Source organism: Protopterus annectens, chromosome 4.part0 (assembly GCF_019279795.1).
Source record: "Protopterus annectens isolate FY-2018-M chromosome 4.part0, PAN1.0, whole genome shotgun sequence".
Lineage (NCBI taxonomy): Eukaryota > Metazoa > Chordata > Ceratodontiformes > Protopteridae > Protopterus > Protopterus annectens.
Genome location: NC_056733.1, coordinates 1993597048 through 1993618010, shown reverse-complemented (window position 1 = coordinate 1993618010; position 20963 = coordinate 1993597048). Strand labels below are relative to the sequence as shown.

At 42.5% G+C, this 20963-nt stretch overlaps 1 protein-coding gene across 4 annotated transcripts in view; it reads right to left on the bottom strand.

The window, feature by feature from the left end:
• The window catches only part of D2HGDH (D-2-hydroxyglutarate dehydrogenase), a 719825-nt gene that overhangs the window by 614999 nt on the left and 83863 nt on the right, over positions 1–20963 (bottom strand). For all 4 annotated transcript variants that reach the window (XM_044069611.1, XM_044069612.1, XM_044069613.1 and 1 more), the window contains exon 2: positions 5893–6296. In XM_044069611.1, coding sequence (XP_043925546.1) covers positions 5893–6295 — 403 coding nt within the window. In that variant the 5' untranslated portion in view covers position 6296. The remainder of the gene's footprint in view (positions 1–5892; positions 6297–20963) is intronic.

Genomic DNA, 20963 nt, shown 5'->3' with positions numbered 1-20963 from the left:
ACCACAGAGGGAAGGAGGGAGGGTAATCCTGACTGCAGATGCTATCCAGTTCGGACATCTACATTTATGGTAGGTACAAAACTGTACTATGTCCTTCATGGATGCATCTGCAGTCATAACAACTGGGTAGAATACCATAGCCAACTAGGGAGGAGGATAAAAGTAGATTATGGTGTGTTTAGGATCCCTTGCAGTACAGCAGTGGCAAACCCTGCTCGGGATCTGGAATATAGAGGCAAATTATAATGCTTGGCAAATGTATGCACGGAGGTCCAAGTAGCCGCCTCAATAATGTCTTTGGTTGCCACTCCTCGTAAGAAGGCTGTGGTAGTGGCTGTTGCCCTTGTAGAATGAGGTCTTATGTTCTGTGGAATTGGTTTTCCATGGAAGGAGTAACAGAATCGTATGCAATTTCCTATCCATTTGGAGATTGTCTGTTTGGAAATAGCTTTTCCTTCCCTTCCTGTTGCATAGGCTACAAAAGTTGGTCAGTCTTTCTGCTACTTTTTGTTCTGTCCAAGTAGTAGCGTAGCTGTCTATGTACATCCAAGGTATGCAGTATTCTTTCCCTCTGTTTTGTGGGTTGGGAAAGAAGGTAGGTAGGTGGATTGCCTGGTTTAAAGACACTCTGGATACCACCTTAGGCATAAATGTAGGATTAGTCCTCATGGACACTCTATCTTGGTGGAAGATTAGGAAGGGTTGCACTGCCATTAAGGCCTGTAGTTCTGAAACCCTCCTTGCTGAAGTAATTGCCAGTAGGAAAGCAGTTTTCCATGACAGGTGTTGTAGGTCTGCTGTTGCTGCTGGTTCAAAGGGTGATAGTGTCAACTTTTCTAGCACAAAGTTTAAGTCCCAAGCTGGTAATGGTGGTTTCCTTGGAGGTTTTACATTCTTGATTCCTCTGAGGAATTGCCTGAGCAAAGGGTGCCTAAAAACAGGTGGATCTATGCTGTATTCTCCTGAAATAGCTGATGCATGTTTCTTGATGGAGGAGTAGGACAGGCCTGAATGAAGAAGTTCGCCAGATACTCCAGAATGTTAGGCATATCTATGTTTGACACATCTTTTCCTCTTTCAGTACTCCAAATGACAAACCTTTTCCATTTTCCAGCATAGTTCCTTCTTGTTGAAGGTCTGCGTGCTTCAAGAATAATGTCTTTAACTCTTTGGGAAAGTTCTGGATTAGCTGCTGCTATGTGATGTTCCATGCAGTCAGTTGCAACGTTTTAGGTTTGGATGTATGATGCTGTAGTTGTTCTGAGTTAACATCAAAGGCATCAGGGTATTGGCCACATATTGTTCGAGACATGCTCCTCAGCAGTGGGTACCAGTGTTGTCTTGGCCAGTTTGGAGCTATCAGGATTATCCTTGGACGTTCTTCCTTGATTTTTAGTAGTACTTTGTGTATCAAGGGAAGAGGTGGGAATGCATATGCTGTTAGGCCTTTCCAGCTGAAGGAGAGCGAATCCACTTTCCATGCTAGTGGGTGGAATGTCCTTGTGCAGAATTTTTGAGCTGGTGATTGAGAGGTGATGCGAATAGATCTATCTGAGGCATTCCCCATTTCTTTGAGATGGTCTTGAAGATGTCCGGGTGCAGCTTCCATTCGTGGGCATCCGATGTGGTTCTGCTTAATATGTCTGCTAGAGTATTTTCTTTTCCCGGTACAAATATTGCCTGTAACTGGATGTTGTAGCTGAGTGCCAGGGTCCACAGCTCCAAAGTCATTCTGCATAGGGGGTATGAATGAGTGCCTCCCTGTTTGTTGATGTACCACATGACTGTGGTGTTGTCTGTCCTTATCATCAACTGGCCCTCTTAGAGAAATGGTCTGAATTTTTGGATTGCCAGTTTTACTGCCAGCATTTCTTTTAGGTTGATGTGCAGGTGAAGTTGATCCTGTGTCCACAATCCTTGCACGCATTTGTCCAGCATGTGGGCCCCCCATCCTAGGTCTGAAGCGTCTGTTGTGATGGTCTGGCTTGCTTGACATCTGCGAAAGGGTAGGCCTGGGTTTGACTGGCATGCCTGAGCCCACCATAGGAACTCCTGTTTTAAGCATGGAATTAGTGGGATTTCTGTTTCTAGGCTGTGTCTGTGTTGGGACCATAAATTCTTTAGGTACCACTGTAGTTTTCTCATATGTAGTCTGGCAAATGGGATCAAGATTATGCATGATGCCATGAAGCCCAAGGCCTGCAGTACTTTTCTTGCTGTTAACTTGTTCAGTTTTGTTAGTGCCAAGAAGTAAAGAGGGAGTTCTTTTGTTTTTCTGTAGTTAGGAATGCCATTTGTTTTACTGTGTCCAATTCAGCTTCAAGAATGTCCATGTTTGGGATGGTATCAGCCTTGACTTTTGTAAATTGACTGTGTATCCCAGTGCTTGTAGCAAGTAAATGACCCTTTGTAAATCTGTTGTCAGCTTGCTTTTGTTGTCCCCTTGTAGCAGGCAGTCGTCCAGGTATGGGTAAATTTGAATTCCCTGTAGTCTGCAATGGGCGATTACTGATGCCAGGCATTTTGTGAATACTCTGGGCAGTAGATAAGCCAAAGGGCAATGCTGAGAATTGATAGTGCTCTGATCCTGCAAGAAATCTGAGGTATCTTCTGCAGATTGGTCGAATGGGGACGTGCAGGTATGCCTCCTTGAGATCTAGAGTTACCAGCCAACACTCCTTGCCCAGCATGGGAAGAAGTTGCTGTAGGGTCAGCATTTTGAATTTTGGGACAATGATGTATGTATTTAAGGTGGACAGGTCGAGAATTGGTCTCCAACTTTTTCCTTTCTTGGAACTAGGAATAGTCTGGAGTAGAACCCCTTTCCTTGCTCTGCTGTTGGCACTCTTTCCACAGCTCTCATGTTTGCTAACTCCATTATCTGTTGTAGTGCCTCTGTTTTTTGATTTGAAGGTAGATTTGGCATTCCTCTTTTGACTGGTAAAGTGTGGAAGTGAAACCGGTAACCTTGATCTATGGTTTGTAAAATCCACTTGTCTTTTGTTATGTAGTGCCAGTTCTTTGAAAATAAGGTTAACTTTCCGCCTAGAGGAGCTGCTATTTGTTCCCTGGTAGGCGGATTTAGGGTTAAGTCACTGTGGTTGTGTTGATGTAGTGGCAGTTGTTGTGTCTGTGCCTCTGTTGTTACCTTGCCACTGTCGTCCTCTGTAGGCACCTCCTCTGGATTGGTTTCTGCCTCTGGAACGTCTATTCCTGCCCCTTTGAGATCTTGTGGAGTCAGGAAAGGACCAATTTTGGCAGGCCAGTTCCTGCTAAACCTTGGGGGTTGAACCTGCAAGAAATCTTTAACCGTTTGAACAGATTTTGCCTTTTCTTCCATTTTCTTCATAACCTGCTGGGCAGGTGTACCAAACAAACTTGTCTTATCCATAGGAGCATCTAGCAACTTAGCTTTAACATGATCCGGTAAGGCTTGCTCCTTTAGCCATGCATGTCTTCTTATCACTGTGCCAGTCATGGCTGATCTAAATGAAGCCTCCAGTGCATCATAGCCACATTTTAAGGAATGGTTACTAACCTGTTGTATGTTATTTACCATTTCTAATACATATTTCTTATCAAGAGATTCATCAGTGGTTAGCTTTTTAGTTAACTGATCAAGCATAAACTCTTGGTATTGTATCATGTGAAACTGACAGTTTAAAGCTCTAGCTGAGAGAGTAGCTGAAGTGTAGACCTTGTTACCCCATCTGTCTAATGACCGTGCTTCCCTTTGAGAAGGAATAGGGTTTTAGCTATGGTCGCTGCTACTGCCTTGGGACCCTGGGATATAGTTTGGGTCTGCAAGTGGGGCCTTGTAAAGGTGGTGATGAGTATCTGGCACCCTGTAAAATCTGTCTGGTTTGGCAGGGGCTGGGGTAAAGAATCTGGAGCGGAGCAGACATCATTGAAAGCATCATCCACCACAGAGAGAACAGGAGGTATAGCTAAGGGCCTGTGCTGTGGAAGGTGCAGAAAGGTCCTAAGTCTTTTTCTGGAGTCTGAAAAATCCTGTTGCTGCCATTGGAACTGCTCTCGCATGGCATGTAAGGTTTCCCCAAAGGAGAATTCTTCTGGTGGGGAAGCAGCTGGAATGGATTCTTCAGCATCAGAATCTTCAAAATTGGAGAAAGGAGCCTCTGGCTGGTCAGTTATGTCTGATTCATCAGCAGAATCATCAGAGGACACTGGCTCAGGGGGCTGTGCCCTAGGTCTCTTCTCTGGGGGCTGAGAGGCCCTGTCTGGGTGAGATGTCTGGGTGAGATTGAGATCCTCTAATTAATGAAATTAAATCTTCTGCCAAAGTAAGCATTTGAGAACTAGAAGAGGGCCTGGTTGTGGGGGGTTTAACAGGCACTGTTTTAGTAGTCTTGGCTGCTTTAGCCCTGGCGAAGGCCTTAATGGACATGGCTGCTGGAGGCCTAGCAGCACCACGTGCTGGGGTAGAGACATCCAAGGGAATGGTGTCTGATAAGTCAGTGGCAACCACCGTAGTGGATAACATTTCTGAGGCCGATTCAAGAGTGGTAGCAGGGGCCTCAGTTGTAGAGATAGATTCAGCTGTACTTTGATCAGTTTTCGGTTTCGCCAAAACCGAGACACTCATGATTTGCTTAACCATGGTTTCGCCGAAACCGCGGACCGCGAGTGTCGGTCTTTATCTTTGCGTTTTTGGCAGATTGGGTAGTCGGAGGATCCGGCGGCATAATGTACGCAAAATCAGAACCGAAAAACTGTTCTGCAAACTCCGACCGGCGCCTAAGCGTTGTCGGTTGAAAGAAGCACAGGCGAACAGGCTGCTACGTCGTGGGCTGGGCCTAAACAAGGCAGACAATAAGAGTGGAAATCTTTATGAGGTATTTGTTTCCCACAGGTTAAACAATTATTAACTTTTTCTGACATCGGCTGAGGCAAGAAAGAGTCCCCAACGGGGTACTTAGCTTTAGAAGTCTTCGAAGTAGTATTCGGTAGAAGTAATCTCTGGATCCGACCGACCGGCACTTGCCAACAGCTTCTGCTTCGGGCGCCACGCGGCAAGAAAGACTGAGGAAAATGGCGTCGGCTGATGCTTTTATACCCGAAGACCAACAGAGATGACGTCGGGTGAAGTGCGACATCAGCCGAAGCCGGACCCGGACTTTGGAATCCGGCCGACTGAAGGGCTGCCTGACGACAGGACAACCCAGTTGTTATGACTGCAGATGCATCCATGAAGGACATCTTAGGCTGTTCACATGGAGTCCAAGCTGACAAAACAGTCAATCTGATGCAGCAAAAGAAAAAAAAAATGAAACTATTTAGCGTAGTACTCTATAGCATTTCACCATTCACTCAATATGATGCATACTATATAGCCTGTCTGCCTGCAGTTCATGAAAGAGACAGCAGTATACATACTCTTCCATTCACTTTAACAAAAAAATTAGCCAGGATACAAGAAAGCCGGTAGCGTTGTCGCCTCACAGCAAGAGGTTCTCCCGTTCGATTCTCGGCTGGAGTGCCTTCTGTGTGGAGTCTGCATGCCCCCCCCCCCACAGTCGAGTGGCGTTCGAAAGACATGTGTGAATGGGCGTGCCTTCATTGAAGGTTGGGCGTCGGGCTGGCACCTCGGCACCATAAAAAAATCGACTGCCAATCATTAACAGACCGGAGTTCCGCTGTGGCGACCCCTAACCGGGAAAAGCCAAAAGAACAACAACAAGAGAAAGACTGCACTAATTACCAGGGCCTTTTATGTTCTTTTGATCATCTCTATTCCATTACTAGAAACAGAGAATGGAGTGATAACCAGAAAATGATCATCAAGTAAAGGGGTCAAAATACAGAATACAGAAATGTTTAAATGGAAAATGGTGAAACACATGTAATAAAGCAGCTATCAGTAATACTTACCTCGCACAGACTTCATCCAATCCACATTGTAAGAAGCCAAGATATCCACGTCAGTAATAACACGGCCAGGTAACACACTTTCAAAGAACTCTAGATCTTTGTCTGACAGTGAAGAGAATGGCAATCTCTGAACACCATACCGTATACTGGTGAGTTCTACATCCTGGGAACTTAAATGTGCAGCAGAATGAAAGTGTCTTACTCCAGAGTGATTTTTCACTATTGGTGTCAAGATGAAGTTGGATGAAGTGTATGGTGGTGAGATACTTTTACAAGGTCTCATGCACTTTGGTACTACTTCAGGTGATGCCAAGGTTTTTGGAACATGCTGACAGATCCAGTGCCATACTGCTGTTCTCCGACAACATAACAAAAAGTGCTGGCATGCAAAAAGGGAAGTCATCCTGCAGAACAAAAATATAAAAGGATTACTTCTCCAATTATACATACAGACGCTGCAATGAGACAAAAAGGGTCAGGTTTTGATTCAAACTTTATTTCAGTATTAGGCAAGCCATGCAACTTCAGCAAGCTGAACACAACGAAGATGCTCACAAATTGCATATTCTTACTACATTACAAGTTGGTTCTGAATGAATGTGTACATGCGTTCCATTCATCCACAACCCCTTTTTCCCCATTTTTCACATGGGATCAGGTATCGCCTTGAACACCAACAATCATCTAGAGCAAAGGTTTACACCACCAGATGGCTGAATTTGCAACATGCATCCTCCCAAATTACAAGTTTCTACCACTTCTTGAATGGAACTACCTAAAAATATGCATCTTCTGTTTGCCAAATACTGTACGATAAAGAACTCTCTGACTATGCTGTCGAAAGCATCAATGTATTTATTTATTCATCAAAATATAAAAAGTTCCAGTCCCACATTTATGAGGTTAAACTAAAAGAAATTTATTTCAATTGCCTCCAAAGTTTCTGGCTCTAACCAGAGTAGAAAGCAAACTCGATCTGAAATTAATAAGTATATAAGCAAACCATATGATTCTAGACATTTTAATTAGTCTCTAACACCTTTGGTTGAGGAGCATGCTGTAACATAAGATCCAGCTGTAATGCAGGATTGTGTCAAAGTAGTAATTCCTTCTGCTGCTTTTCTTTAAGTCACAATTAGCTTTCCTTGACTGGAAGAAAAAATACATTTTTTTTTTATTTCACAGATAGCTATTGCATGGCTGCAGAGTTTTATGACCATTTATGCACCTTGCTATTACCCCTCCATCAAGTTGCACCTCCTTTCTCCAACAGGGTCATACCAGTTAATCTCAGAGTAAATTTGTGAAAATCCATGCAATTATCTAGGTTATGTCTAACGGAAGACAGCATGTCACACTGCTTAACATGTAAGAGAAATTTATTCCAGAGGTTAAGGGAGGTATTGGGTTATAAATCTGTCCCACCACCAAGTTTTATTTTTGTTGATGAAGATTTAGATCCTTGGTTCTACTGCTGACAAAGCCACTGGACTTACAGAGATAGAAAAGGTCCAGGACAACTGGGTCAATAATGGCATGCAAAAAAAGACAGAACTCCTCCTAAAAGTCTATAAGACACTGAGTAAAGTAACAGACCTTCCAGATTTGCTTGACAACTACGGCACTTTAGGCCTGTGATTTTTTTCAGTTAAGAACATTTAGGGTCTTTCTAATCGTTTAACACATTTAATGAGATGCATCCAAAAATGGGGCACTGTAGTTGATAATTAATCTGATCAATGCTGAGTAGAAGGGAACAATTACCTCTTTAGACTTTGAAGACATTCCTTTGGCAATTATCTGTGCTAAAAAGAGGATTTACTGACAATATTTGTCACATGATAATCAAAAGGCAGCAAGTTATTAAATCAAAGTTCACAGGTCCCTAATTACATTTTGAGTTTGTAGTGATGTGCGTCTACAAAGTATGATGAAGGGAGAAGATTTTATCTACAGTTTATTGAATTTCTTTTGAGCTCATGTTTATCTACAGTTTATTGAATTTCTTTTGAGCTCATGTTTTAGCACATGAGTCTACTAGGGATAGTTCATTCTTGAGGAAGGGTTGGGTGTAAGAGGACGTGAGTTAACAACAATCCCCAGTCTGCAGCCATCTACAAACTTTGGCAGCCCAAGATTTTGGCATTCTGTTTGAAGATCTGAGAGTAAAAGGCCAAAAAGGAGAGGACTCAGCTCAGAGCTCTAAGAGACACAGCTGCTCAAGTTCTTACTTTCTGATGAGGTGCTGGTCGCACTATATAGGTTCACTCTTTCAGCCAGTTTGCTATCCATCTTACCAAAGGTAGGTCCATTTTTAAAGCATTTAGCTTCTGTACAATATCGGAATGGGGATTGGTATCAAATGACTGGCCGGGTCAAGATACGTAGTGTATACTACTGGCCACAGTCTACAGCCTCAGGAACCCTCCTAAAGCCATTCACCAGATTCAGTAGACAGGATCTACCTTTCATAAAGTCAAAGCGTTGGGGGTGGGGGGTCAAAGTGCAAAAATAAAGTACAGTTTTGTACCTACCATAAATGTAGATGTTCGAAGATCCACATTGCTGCAGTCCTTACACTTGGGTAGTCCGCTGTCCTCGGTCGGCCCGAATATCAAAGTATAAGGCTGACGTCGGTCAAGGCGCATTAGACTGACATCAGGACGTCAGGGTACAAATGCACATGACCGACGTCATATCCTCAGTCTTTTCTTGCCCCAGATGTCAGAAGACCCTAAAAGAAAGGTCAAAACCAAAAGACAGCAAACAACCAACCAACCAACCTTGCACTAATAATATGTACCATATATACAATATACACAATATATACAACCCAACCCACACAACCCTCTAACTACAGAGGGAAGGAGGGAGGTAAATTGGACTGCAGCAATGTGGATCTTGAACATCTACATTTATGGTAGGTACAAAACTGTACTATGTTCTTCATCTCACATTGCTGCAGTCCTTACACTTGGGTAGAATCCCAAAGCAGAGGTAAGGGAGGATGGCAAAACTATAAAGAAGCAGGAGCTGCCAAAATGCCCTGTAAAATAGCAGTGGCAAAACCAGCCCTAGATTTAGAGTAAAGTGGAAGGTGATAATGCTTAGAGAAAGTATGCACTGAACTCCAAGTAGCTGCCTCCAAAATATCTTTAGTTGCCACCCCCCTTAAAAAAGCTGTCGAAGTGGCAGTAGCCCTAGTGGAATGAGGCCTAATCCCAGCTGGAATCTCCTTGCCATGATGGGAATAACAGAAAGCAATGCAAAACCCAATCCACTTAGAAATAGTTTGTTTTGACACAGGCTTGCCCTGAGAACTCAAAGCAAAAGAAACAAATAACTGCTGAGACTGCCTGAACCCTTTAGTTCTGCTCAAATAATATCGCAGCTGCCTGTGTACATCTAAAGTGTTCAAAATCTTTTCCCCTTTATTTTGGGGATTTGCATAAAAAGTAGGCACATGAATAGTTTGGTTTAAAGCCACACTAGAAACCACTTTAGGCATAAAGGAAGGATTAGTAATGAAAGATACCCTATCCTTATGGAAAATTAAGAAAGGCTCAACCGCCATAAGGGCCTGCAATTCAGAAACCCTTCTTGCAGAGGTAATGGCCAACAAAAAAGCAGTCTTCCATGATAAATATTTCAACTCGGTAGTAGCTGCAGGCTCAAAAGGTTGTAGAGTGAGTTTCTCCAACACAAAATTGAGATCCCAAGCAGGAGTAGGAGCTCTACGTGGGGTCTTATATTCTTTGCCCCTCTAAGAAATTGCTTGAACAAAGGATGAGAAAACAATGGTGGGTCACAATCATAGTGAGCGAAATTGCTGCAGCATGAACCTTAATAGAAGAGAAGGACAAACCTTTGTCCAGTAACTCAGTAAGATATTGAAGAGCCATACTTAAATTAGGCTCAGAAACATCAAAATCCTTTGCTGCACTCCAAAATAAAAATCTCCTCCATTTATCTGCGTACACTTTCCTTGTACTAGGCCTTCTAGCTTCCAAAATAACATTCAAAACTTGCTGTGGAAGTTGAGACCTTCTATGGTTCAAAACAGAATATGCCAGGCTGTTAGGTGAAGAGAGTGAAGCTTGACATTGAGTAAATGACTGTCCTCCTGAGACAACAGGTGTGGAATCAAGGCAAAGGCCATGGAGGCTCCTGCACCAGACTTCTCAGTAATGGGTACCAGTGCTGTCGAGGCCAATCTGGAGCTATTAAAATCATCCTTGGCTTGTCCTGTCTGACCTTTAGAAGTACCTTTGGGAGGAGAGGCAGAGGTGGAAAGGCATACACATGAAGATTGCTCCAATTGAAAGAAAGAGCATCCACTTTCCAAGCTGTAGGATGAAACCTTTTCGTGCAAAACTTTGGCAGCTGGTGGTTTAGTGGAGAAGCGAACAGATCTATGTCTGGAGTTCCCCATGACACTGTCAATTTCTGAAATACATGAGGATCCAATTTCCACTGTGGGGATCCATAATTCTTCTGCTCAACACATCTGCTAAGGAGTTCTGTGCTCCGGCAGAAACCTTGCCTGAAGATGTAGCTGTAAACTGAGAGCAGTCTCCCACAAAATCATTGCTTGCCTGCATAGAGGATAAGAATGTGTTCCCCTTGCTTGTTGATGTACCACATGACAGTTGTGTTGTCTGTTAGAATCAACACCTGCCCTGGAAGAAGTAAATCCTTGAAAGCTATTAATGCAAACTGGACTGCTAACATCTCCTTCAAGTTGATATGTAGATGTTGTAGTCTGGCAGGCCACTTGTCTTGTATCCACTTTCCATTTAGATGAGCTCCCAAGCTTTGTCTGAGGCATCTGTCGTTAGAATCTGACTCGCCTCTGGCCGGGTCACAGAGAGTCCCTTGTTTAGGTGACATTCCTGAGCCCACCACAAAAATTCCTTTTGAATGCAAGGTATTATTTGAATGACAGTGTCCAGATCCTGGCAGTGCTGTGTCCATACGTTTTGAGATACCATTGTAGCTTCCTCATATGCAGTTTGGCATTGGGAAGCACCAGAATACAAGATGCCATGAACCCCAAGGCTTGAAGGACTGTCCTTGCAGTCAGCCTGGACTGATGAGACAATTGATGAAAGTAAAGGGAAAGATTCTTTTGTTTGTCCGGGGTCAAATAGGCCATCTGGGATGCTGTATTCAGTCTTACACCCAGAAAGCACATGTCCTGAGAGGGTACTAGACTGGACTTTATTTCGTTCACAGAATACCCCAGGCATCTTAGCACTGCTATCACATATTCCAAATGAAGAAGAAGCTCGTCCCTTCCTTGAGCCAGAATCAGGCAATCGTCCAAATAAGGATAGATCTGTATTCCTTTTAGCCTGAAGAAAGCTATCACTGGAGCCAGAACTTTCGTGAACACTCTGGGCGCAGTAGATAAGCCAAAGGGCAATGCAGAGAACTGATAATGAGAAGTCCCAGCCCGAAAACGCAGATACTTTCTGCAACTCAGTCTGATAGGAACATGAAGGTAAGCCTCCTTGAGATCCAAAGTTACCATCCAATGATCGTTGCCCAGCAGAGGTAAAAGCTGTTGTAACGTCAACATTTTGAACTTGGGAATGTCCAGATAAGTGTTGAGAATAGATAAATCCAAAATTGGTCTCCACGTGTTCCCCTTCTCTGGTACTAGGAACAGGCGAGAATAAAATCCTAGGCCCACTTCTGGCATAGGGACCGGCTGTATGGCCCCTATTTGAAGTAACAGAGAAATTTGTTTGTGAGCCTCTATTCTTTGCTGAGGAGGAACGTCTGGCATGCCTTTGAAAGGAGGCAAGGTATGGAAATAAAACCTGTAACCTTGGTGTATGATATCCAATACCCATCTGTCCTGGGTAATTAAACTCCAATTTTCCTTGAAAAGTGCCAATCTTCCTCCCAAAGGTGCTGCCAGACGAGAAGGCTCTGGCAGCTGAAAAGGTAGGTCATTGGGTCTGTTTACGAAAGGACTGACCCCTGCCCTCACCAAGACTGTGCAGGTGAACTCCCTGTTCTAGGCCTGAAAGAGCCCTGAGCTCTGCCCCTACCACGTCTAGATCTACCTCTAGACTGGGAATCATAAGAAGGATACGCCCACCCCTTGGTAGGCCAATTTCTACTAAACTTCGGAGGCTGAACCTGCAAAAAATCTTTAACAGTCTGCATAGACTTAGCCTTGTCTTCCATTTTCTTTAAGACTGCCTCGACAGGTGAACCAAACAACACATCAGATTGTAAGGGAGCATCTAAAATCCTTGTCTTAACATGGTCAGACAAATTCTGATCCCTCAGCCAGGCGTGCCTGCGAAGAACTGACCCAGTGGCAGCCACCCTAGATGAGGCCTGTACAGCATCAAAACCACATTGCAAAGAATGCTTACCCACCTGTTCAGAAACATGTACTAAATCTTGTAACTCTTTACACTCAATACCTTCCGCCAGAGCATCTACCTTAGACTTCAATTGAGAAAGTAGATAGTTTTGGTATTTCAACATGTGAAACTGGCAATTCAAAGCCCTCATAGCTAGGGTGGAAGAAGTATAGGCTTTCTTTCCCCATCTATCCAAAGCCCTGGCCTCTTTATCTGGAGGAACCGGATTTTTAACAACAGAAGCCTTAACACCCTTAGGCCCCTGACTAACAGTTTCTGGGTCCGCCCTAGGACTCTTAAAAGATACTTATGAGCTTCAGGCACCCTGTAATACCTATCCGCTTAACAGGAGCAGGAGGCAAAGAATCAGGATTAAGAGAAGCCTCTGCAAACACATCTTCCACAACATCCAGAACAGGAGGTATAGCCAAAGGCCTATGCTGGGGTAAAACAAAAATTCCTAAGCCTTTTCCTGGAATCAGAGAAGTCCTGACCTTCCCACTTAAAATGCTCCCTCATGGAATGAAGAGTCTCTGAAAAGAAAAATCTTCAGGAGGAGAAGCAGAAGGAGTAGAATCATCCACATCAGAATCAGAATAAGGAGAATACTCCTGCAAGTCTTCAGTCAAGACTCTGAAACATCCAAGCCTGCTCAAAACTCCCCAACTCAGGTTCCACCCTAGGTCTCTTATCAGGAGGGGGCAAAGAACCTCTAATCAAAGTAATCAAATCTTCTGCCATTTTAAGCATATGCTTCTTGGGCTCAGAACCTGAAGAACTAGGGGTGACACCAACTGAAGCTAAACCTGGCCTGCCTCTGGGAGAAGCCTTGGCAACAGAAGGAGAGGGCCTAACCACCCTAGGAAGGGAAGGGAGTACAGTAACCTGAGAGGCCCCTTCAGCCTGACCTGCCTCCTGAGAGGCCACATCCTGCAATAACAAAGTCTCCCCCTGGGACTCCAGAGAAACCTCCGGTGGAACCCCCGGCTTCACCGACACCTCTAAAGAACCGGCGTCCGGCAGACGGTTCTTCTTGCCTAGGCTTAGCTGCTTTGTCCTTGCGCTTCTTCGAAGCGGGCGCCGGAGCATCCGACGGCATATTATAATTGCACCGCTTCAAGACTAACCTGGCACAATCTAACCTTCTCTTAATAGTGCGCTTATTGAATCTAGCACAAAAGCGACACCCCACAACGTCGTGCTCAGGCCCTAAACAAGGAATACACAAAGTAAGATAATCTCTATGCGGTATCTGTTTCCCACAAGAAATACAGTTATTCACTTTTTCTGACATCCGGTAAACCACTGAGGCAAGAAAAAACTAAAATATTCCCCAACGGGGTACTTAGCCAACTTTGACTATGTCTGAAACTCCGAATTCGAAAAATTTCAGAACGCCAACCGGCACTTGCAACGCTGCTTCTGCATCGGACCATGCGGCAAAAAAGACTGGGGATATGACGTCGGTCATGCGCATTTGTACCCTGACGTCCTGATGTCAGTCTAATGCGCCTTGACCGACGTCAGCCTTATACTTTGATATTCGGGCCGACCGAGGACAGCGGACTACCCAAGTGTAAGGACTGCAGCAATGTGAGATGAAGAACATCCTTGATGTCAGAGTTCAGTTACAATACATTTCACGACTTTTCACATGTTGGCTTGTTAGACTGGTAGGTATGCAATTATCTGGGTCAGTTGTAAAGGACCCCTTGCAGAGAAGCATCTCTGTTGTAGTGTGCTACTCAATCATGCATACAACGTGTAGCTAAACCAAAGTTAAAACAGTTTAAGAAGTGGGTCTCTGCAAGGGCAACTTTCACACTATTAGTTATGCAAAAGGGTATATTGTCAGGTTCTGTGGAGGAACTATGTTTGGTCTTGGTTAGCACTTTCAGTACATTATCTTTAAATATAACGGGGAGAGTAAGATATTCATGTATCTCATGTTTGTGGATAGAAATCACAGGGGTGAGAACTTCCAAGCTGGCTGCACATTGAGCAACAGGTTGCTTCTAGTTCTTTCAATGTGAAAACAGAAACTCAGAAGAGAAAGGCAGTAGACTTGTGCTTAAGGGTACATTTCAGTAACTGGATAGTAAGGGCACTGCCTGGGATGCCAGGAATAAAGAAATACAGAAAACCTGGAAAAGATCAGATACAAAAAAATGAGGAAGAAACACTGACTGGGGAGAGTTCTGCAGCTGTTCAGCAAAAAGCAATGCAACCTTCAGACATGACTTCCAGTAAACTACAGGAAGATACAAGACAACTGCATATAGACCTGGTTAAAATAAACAAAACACTGATGGAGTATATCAACACAAATAAAAGGCTGGAAAAAAATGGAAGAAGCTTTAAATAGTTATTCAGATGAGATGATAAGGCTGCAAAAATCAGAGGTAGAAATAAAGAAAAGGATGGGTGAATAGGAGACTGCTCGAGAAGAGATGTTTAAAAAATAATAAAATTAGAGGGCAGGGCACGTATGGAAAACCTGAGATTTTCAGCTATACCAGAGAAGTTGGAAGGAACACGCTGCATCAATTTTATGAAAGCACAAATAAGCAACTGGACTGGTATTCCACAGGAGTTGTTCGTTAAAAGGGCACATTGTGTGTATGATCCAAACCAGGCTATAAGAAAGCAACCTAGACCTTTAATAGCAAATCCTACCAGCAGAAGGAGTGGCTTCTGACAAAACTGTGGCAGAAGGACAAAGTAGTAAAAGTGAGAGATACCAGAGTGCTTGTGGAGAATAATTACTCGTACACCAGACAGAAGAGGAGCAAATCCACTATTCAAGGAATGTCAAGATGCAGGTTTGAGATTCAAACTGCTCTACCCTGCTCTCTTTAAGATATTCAAGGGACAAAATCATCTTTTGATTAAGTGCATGCTAAGGAGGAAAAGTTTGTCCAACAAAAAGTGAGCTGTGAAACAGGTGGAGATTCTCCTTCTTGTTCTTCTGGTAATAAAGACGACAGAGAGCCTGTACCTGTGAAACAGTTTCCACTGCTTCAATGAAAACTGTTGGAGTGAATGAAGGAAGGGAGCACAAGAGTTGACTAGAAGAATTGACAGTATGTTGGAAATGAAGCAGAGAAAGGATTTTGGGAGATGAGCAGTAATAAAAAAAAACAGTAACTTAATATGAGATTACAATGCAATAATTATATTTCTGAAATATGACAGAACAAAATATGGAAATAGTGAACATTTTCAGAGTTTGTTGTACTTGTCGCATATGCCCTACTTCATGTCATTATTGTTTAGAAAAGTGCTTTGGGGAGGGGCAAGAGGAGGGAGAATGTTAACTGTAAATAAAGATTTTTTTCCTTAAATAGTACCAATTTTTGGCATGTGGTTTTCTCTACATGCTATAAACTAAAATGGTCAGTTATTTTTAAAGTGTAATGGCGATTGTAAACAGGTGCCGATGTTCTTTTTTTTTTTTTTTTTTTCTCTTTTTATTCTCCCTTCTCTCTCTCTCCTTGTTCAGTTTTAAGAAATGCAGGCATTGCAATGCATAAAAAGGCCTGGTTCAAAAGCATGACAAAAGACAGATTAATGTGCTTTTCCTCACTCTTGCATGGGAAAATGACTGCATTCAAGACCATAGATTGATTTATTAACAAGTTTGTCTGCGGCCAACAGCTGCGTCACTCTAAGCAATATATCTCATTACTGTGTATTTAAACAAGCTGCTCATTTTTATGACGACTGATATATGCAGTCCTCTTTCTCAGGCTGCTTACAGAAGTAATGATGTTAAACTTGTGTACCTTGGCATGTATTAATTAAGATTTTATTCAGAAGCATACCGCATACAGTATACTTACACAGTACAGCTGACTTTGTCCAGAGGTTAAATAACTGCAGCTTACTAAAACTTATTCTACTGTACTGAATTTGTGATTTTATGTTGTCATTTCTTAAGTTGTTACCTAGCTTTTTATACTCCTTTCTCACTATATGTGCATGAAGCGTACCTACCCTCGCAAACTGTATTTGTGTAACAATTGAATGCCATGTTACATATGCTTTTTTAATGTTATTGTCTTTGCTGCAAACTAATAATTCTGTTGATATAGATGCGGATTTAGTTCAAAAGTCACAGTTTTTTACATGCATATTGATAACACTGCATACAATTGAGTTATTGGTTTGCTTTTCTGCCAATACTGTGTCTACTAAGTCAGATGCACTTTGTGAATCCTAAGCCAGTACAAGGGCTTCATAGGAACGGCAGTGGCATCAGTGGTGTGTTTATTTAAACTGTGTATTGCTACCATAAGCTTTGCTTGTGCAACTAAGATCAATGCTTACTGAAGTGTATTGCTAGGGTGCAACCTGAATCTATATATACCTTAAAACACAACTTCATTCTGTTAAGTATTATTTCTGCTTGAATACCAGTTTCTTGTACTATGTATCTGTCTTATGTATTCTCTGTACCTTTTACTGTATTACCTCTTCCCTGCTCATAACCTTACTGTTTTGTTTTTTCTAGATAATTACAGGGAATTTTCTCCTTGAAGTTCCCCCTCCTTCCAGGACAAACAAAAATAGATTACAACTGTTCACTTGTTACGGGACAGGTCTCACACTAAAAGAAAAGAAACAACAAAGCTACCATTCAAGCTTTTCACATAGGTGAATACTGTTGTATACAAAATCGATTAGAGCATTTTCTTTCTCTAATTCTACGGTGTAAAATTCCTCATAGTCACGACTACATGGCTCTGTCTGCCTGTATTTCAGCCTACTAATTTTATCCCAGTTAAATACTTGCTGCAAACTTATTAAAATACCTACCCAACCTTATTAATTAGGTTTAGTGCACAGTCACCCCCATAAGTGTATCGTTGATAACCCCACTCAAAGTTAAATGCTTGATTCCACATAGTTTTCACTCTCAGCCCTGCAGGGGCAAGCAAGCCTGCTCTGCTCACTCCGCTCCCCTACCCTGCCTCCAATTCTCTCCCGCCCCACTGTCTCTAACTTTATACATCACAGGCCACTCCCACCGACCCTCCTCATAGGCTCCAAGCCCCCCGACTTCTTCACATCCCACAAACATCCTACTTTCAAAACTAAAACCCTCCTACATTTCACATAATGCACACTCTACTATTAATAACATCCCTAACCTTCTTTAACCTACTTACTCTCTACCACCTCACTTCTCACAACACCACACATCATCAACTAACCCCAACAAAAACTACAGCATACATATACCATAACTCATCCCAAACAGTTACTCTGATATTTCACCATCACTCTTCATTCACAGAGACACCACCCCTTTAAAGACCAAACTGCATTTTATTATACCTAAAATCAAACAATTATACATCTCATATGCATACTCCATACTTAACTACATTTCATCCACAATCCAAACCATTATCTTCACATTATTATGCCAAAGTGGAGATATTCATCCAAACCCTGGCCCTCTCCCACCCAACATATTAACAACTCTACATCACTCCAAAACACCAAAAAGACATTTGCATTGTGACATTAAACATCCGTAGTATCTGCAACAAAGTAGCAGACTTCCATGCATGGCTTACATAGTATACACCTGACATAGTTGCTCTAACAGAAACCTGGCTCAAATCCCAGATATCGGACTCAGAAATACTTCCACCTGGATATCAAATATTATGAAAAGATAGACTTCATAAGAAAGGGGGAGGCCTGGCATTAATATATCATAGCCACTTAAACACAGTACCCCACCCAAAAATCATTCCCACTTTCAATAATATGGAAATCCTATTAGCATCACTATTTTTCAACAACCATAAAACAAATATCTATTGCCACCATCTATAATCCTCCAGGTTGCAATATCCCAACACTGGAAGACTTCCTATCGTGATCTAACCACTATATCTCAAATAAAACCATCATCCTCGGTGACACTAATATAAATTGGCTTAAACTAACACAAAGCAACTCCACAAACTCCATCAAAACTGTTCAAATTTACACAAATTATACAAACCCCAACACACACAACAATCACCATGAATCCACCCTAGACCGGATATTAGTATCCCACCCACAGTACTACTCCAATCCCATCACCCTAAGTGACTACTTACCAGCCCTGATACACAGACTATCAGCCTCCACTCCAAGCATTTATTCATACAAATATACCAGAAATCTAGCCAATTTTAGCCAGACTCCCTATTACAAACACTAAACTGGAACCCATTGAAATATCTTCCCTTAGATGAAACAGTACATCATTTCAATACTGTCTTCCTAGATACCCTTAACTCCATAGCCCCCATAAGAAAAAAAAGAGAGTTAAACATAACCATGCTCCTTGGCTAGCTAAGTCAACCAAACAACTACTGACCAACAGAGACCAAGCGTGGCACAAATGCAGAAAAGATAAGACCCCACCCAACAAAACCGCCTTCAAAATACCTGGAAGCAAAGCAAAACAGGCCATTAATCAGGACAAAAAGACTTACTTCTTCCAACAAATAAACAAACACCCACAGTAATAATCCCAGACCTTTCTGGAAATCTGTCAACTCATTACTAAATCCTGGCAGCACCCAAAACCCATCGCCATTTCCAGACAAAAGCCCAGTTGAAATCCGTGAAATATTTCATAAAAACCTTATTGATATTATCCTTACATTAGTAAATGCAGGCAATACCCCAACCCGCATTAACCCATCCATCATACCTCAAAGCAATATCAGCTCCATACCATCTTTTATCTTCCACCCTGTAGCAACCTCTCAAATAAAAACATTACTTGGCAAATTGAAACCAGGCTCCTTATCTGCTGATAAACTCTCCCCATCTTCTCGGTTAGGGGTCGCCACAGTGGATCACCTGTCTGCTCATGATTGGTAGTGGAGTTTTATGGTATCAAGTTGCCAGCCTGGCGCTCAACCTGCCACATAAGTCACACACATACACGCACTCACGCCTAGGGCCAATTTAGAGTGTCCAATCCACCTACAGCAAGTCTTTGGGATGTGGGAGGAAACCGGAGCACCCGGAGGAAACCCACGCGACCACATGGAGGACATGCAGACTCCGCAAAAAAGGCACCCCAGCTGAGGATCGAACCAGAGAACCTCTTGCCTGTGAGGTGACGATGCTAACCACTGCACCACCGTGGCTTCCCTGATAATCTCCCCCCATAATACCGCAAAATTAGTGCCAAGGCAATATGTTTCCCAGTAAGTAACCTTATAAACCGATCACTTGCAGAACACAGTCTCTCAGCTCTGGAAAAAAATCAATAATCACCCCACTTCATAAAGAAGGAAACCCTCATGACCTATCTAATTTTAGACCCATTTCCATACTGTCCCCCTCTATCTAAAATAATGGAAAAATGCATCCACAAACAAAAGATTGGATATCTAACCAAAAACAACCTACCATCGCCTTCACAACATGGTTTTCAACCATCACACAGTACCATTACTGCCCTAGTCTCCTTCACAAATTACATCTGTAACACCCTAGATAGTAATCTACTTACATCAGTCCTGTTATTGCATCTCTCAAAAGCATTTGACACAGTCTCCCACATCAAATTTATTCAGCAACTCCACTCACTAGGATGCTCTGATGCCACCCTAACCTGGTTCACTATTTACTTGGAAAACCAACAGCAATTTGTAAAATGGCTGAATAACCTCTCTAGCTTTCTCCCAAATAACATAGGAGTGCACCAGGGGTCAGTCTTGGGACCCCTACTATTCAACATTTTTATAAATGGCCTAAATAAAGTTCCCACTGACTGTACTACCATACAATATGCAGACAATTCAACCATAATCTGTACCTCCAATAACTTCTCCGACCTCCAAAAGTTAACACAAAATGCCTTTACATCCACAGAACTCTGGCTAAACCAATCACAGCTATTACTTAACCCTAATAAATCTAAACTACTCATCTTTGCATCTAAACCTGTTCCCACATACTTTACTATATTCTCCATAAACAAAACCCCAAAAGAGTGAATAAAGCAGGCCAAACTGCAAAGAATTACTATTGACAGCAAACATAGCTTTGACTTTCATATTAATAATGCAATAAAAAAGACTCACTTCAAATTAGTCAAACTTTACAGAAACAAACAATACTTAGACAAATTTATAAGACTGCAAAATTCGCATCAGCCCAACCAAATCATACCCACCATTGCCAGGCCACTAAAGAGGCTAGAATTTTGATATTACCTACATTGTGCACAACTTATCTTTGCCCATATACTCATTTATAAACCCAAGTGTTGCCCTTCCCTGAAAAATACCACTGAACTTTACGTCCCATCCAAAAATCTATGGTCTTAACAACAAACACATACTTAAAGTATCAAAACCTAGTAAAAGAACAGGCAGCTGCCTCTATTCATATTCTATAACTAAGCTGTGGAACGCCCTCCCATCATAGGTTCATACTAGGCTATCTGCCCAAGGGCATTTATAAGCCTAGCCCAGAGTTTTGTGGCTTTCGCCACCCCTTTAGTTTGGAGGATACTATGCCCATTATTTTGCTGTGCCTCGGTCAAGCAGTGACACTGAGATAATCCCTGGGGCATATTTGCGATCTCCCATCCATTGGTCAAGATTTCTCTCGAACAAAGCCAGCGAGGTGCTCTGCCTTACATGTACCGGGATTTTG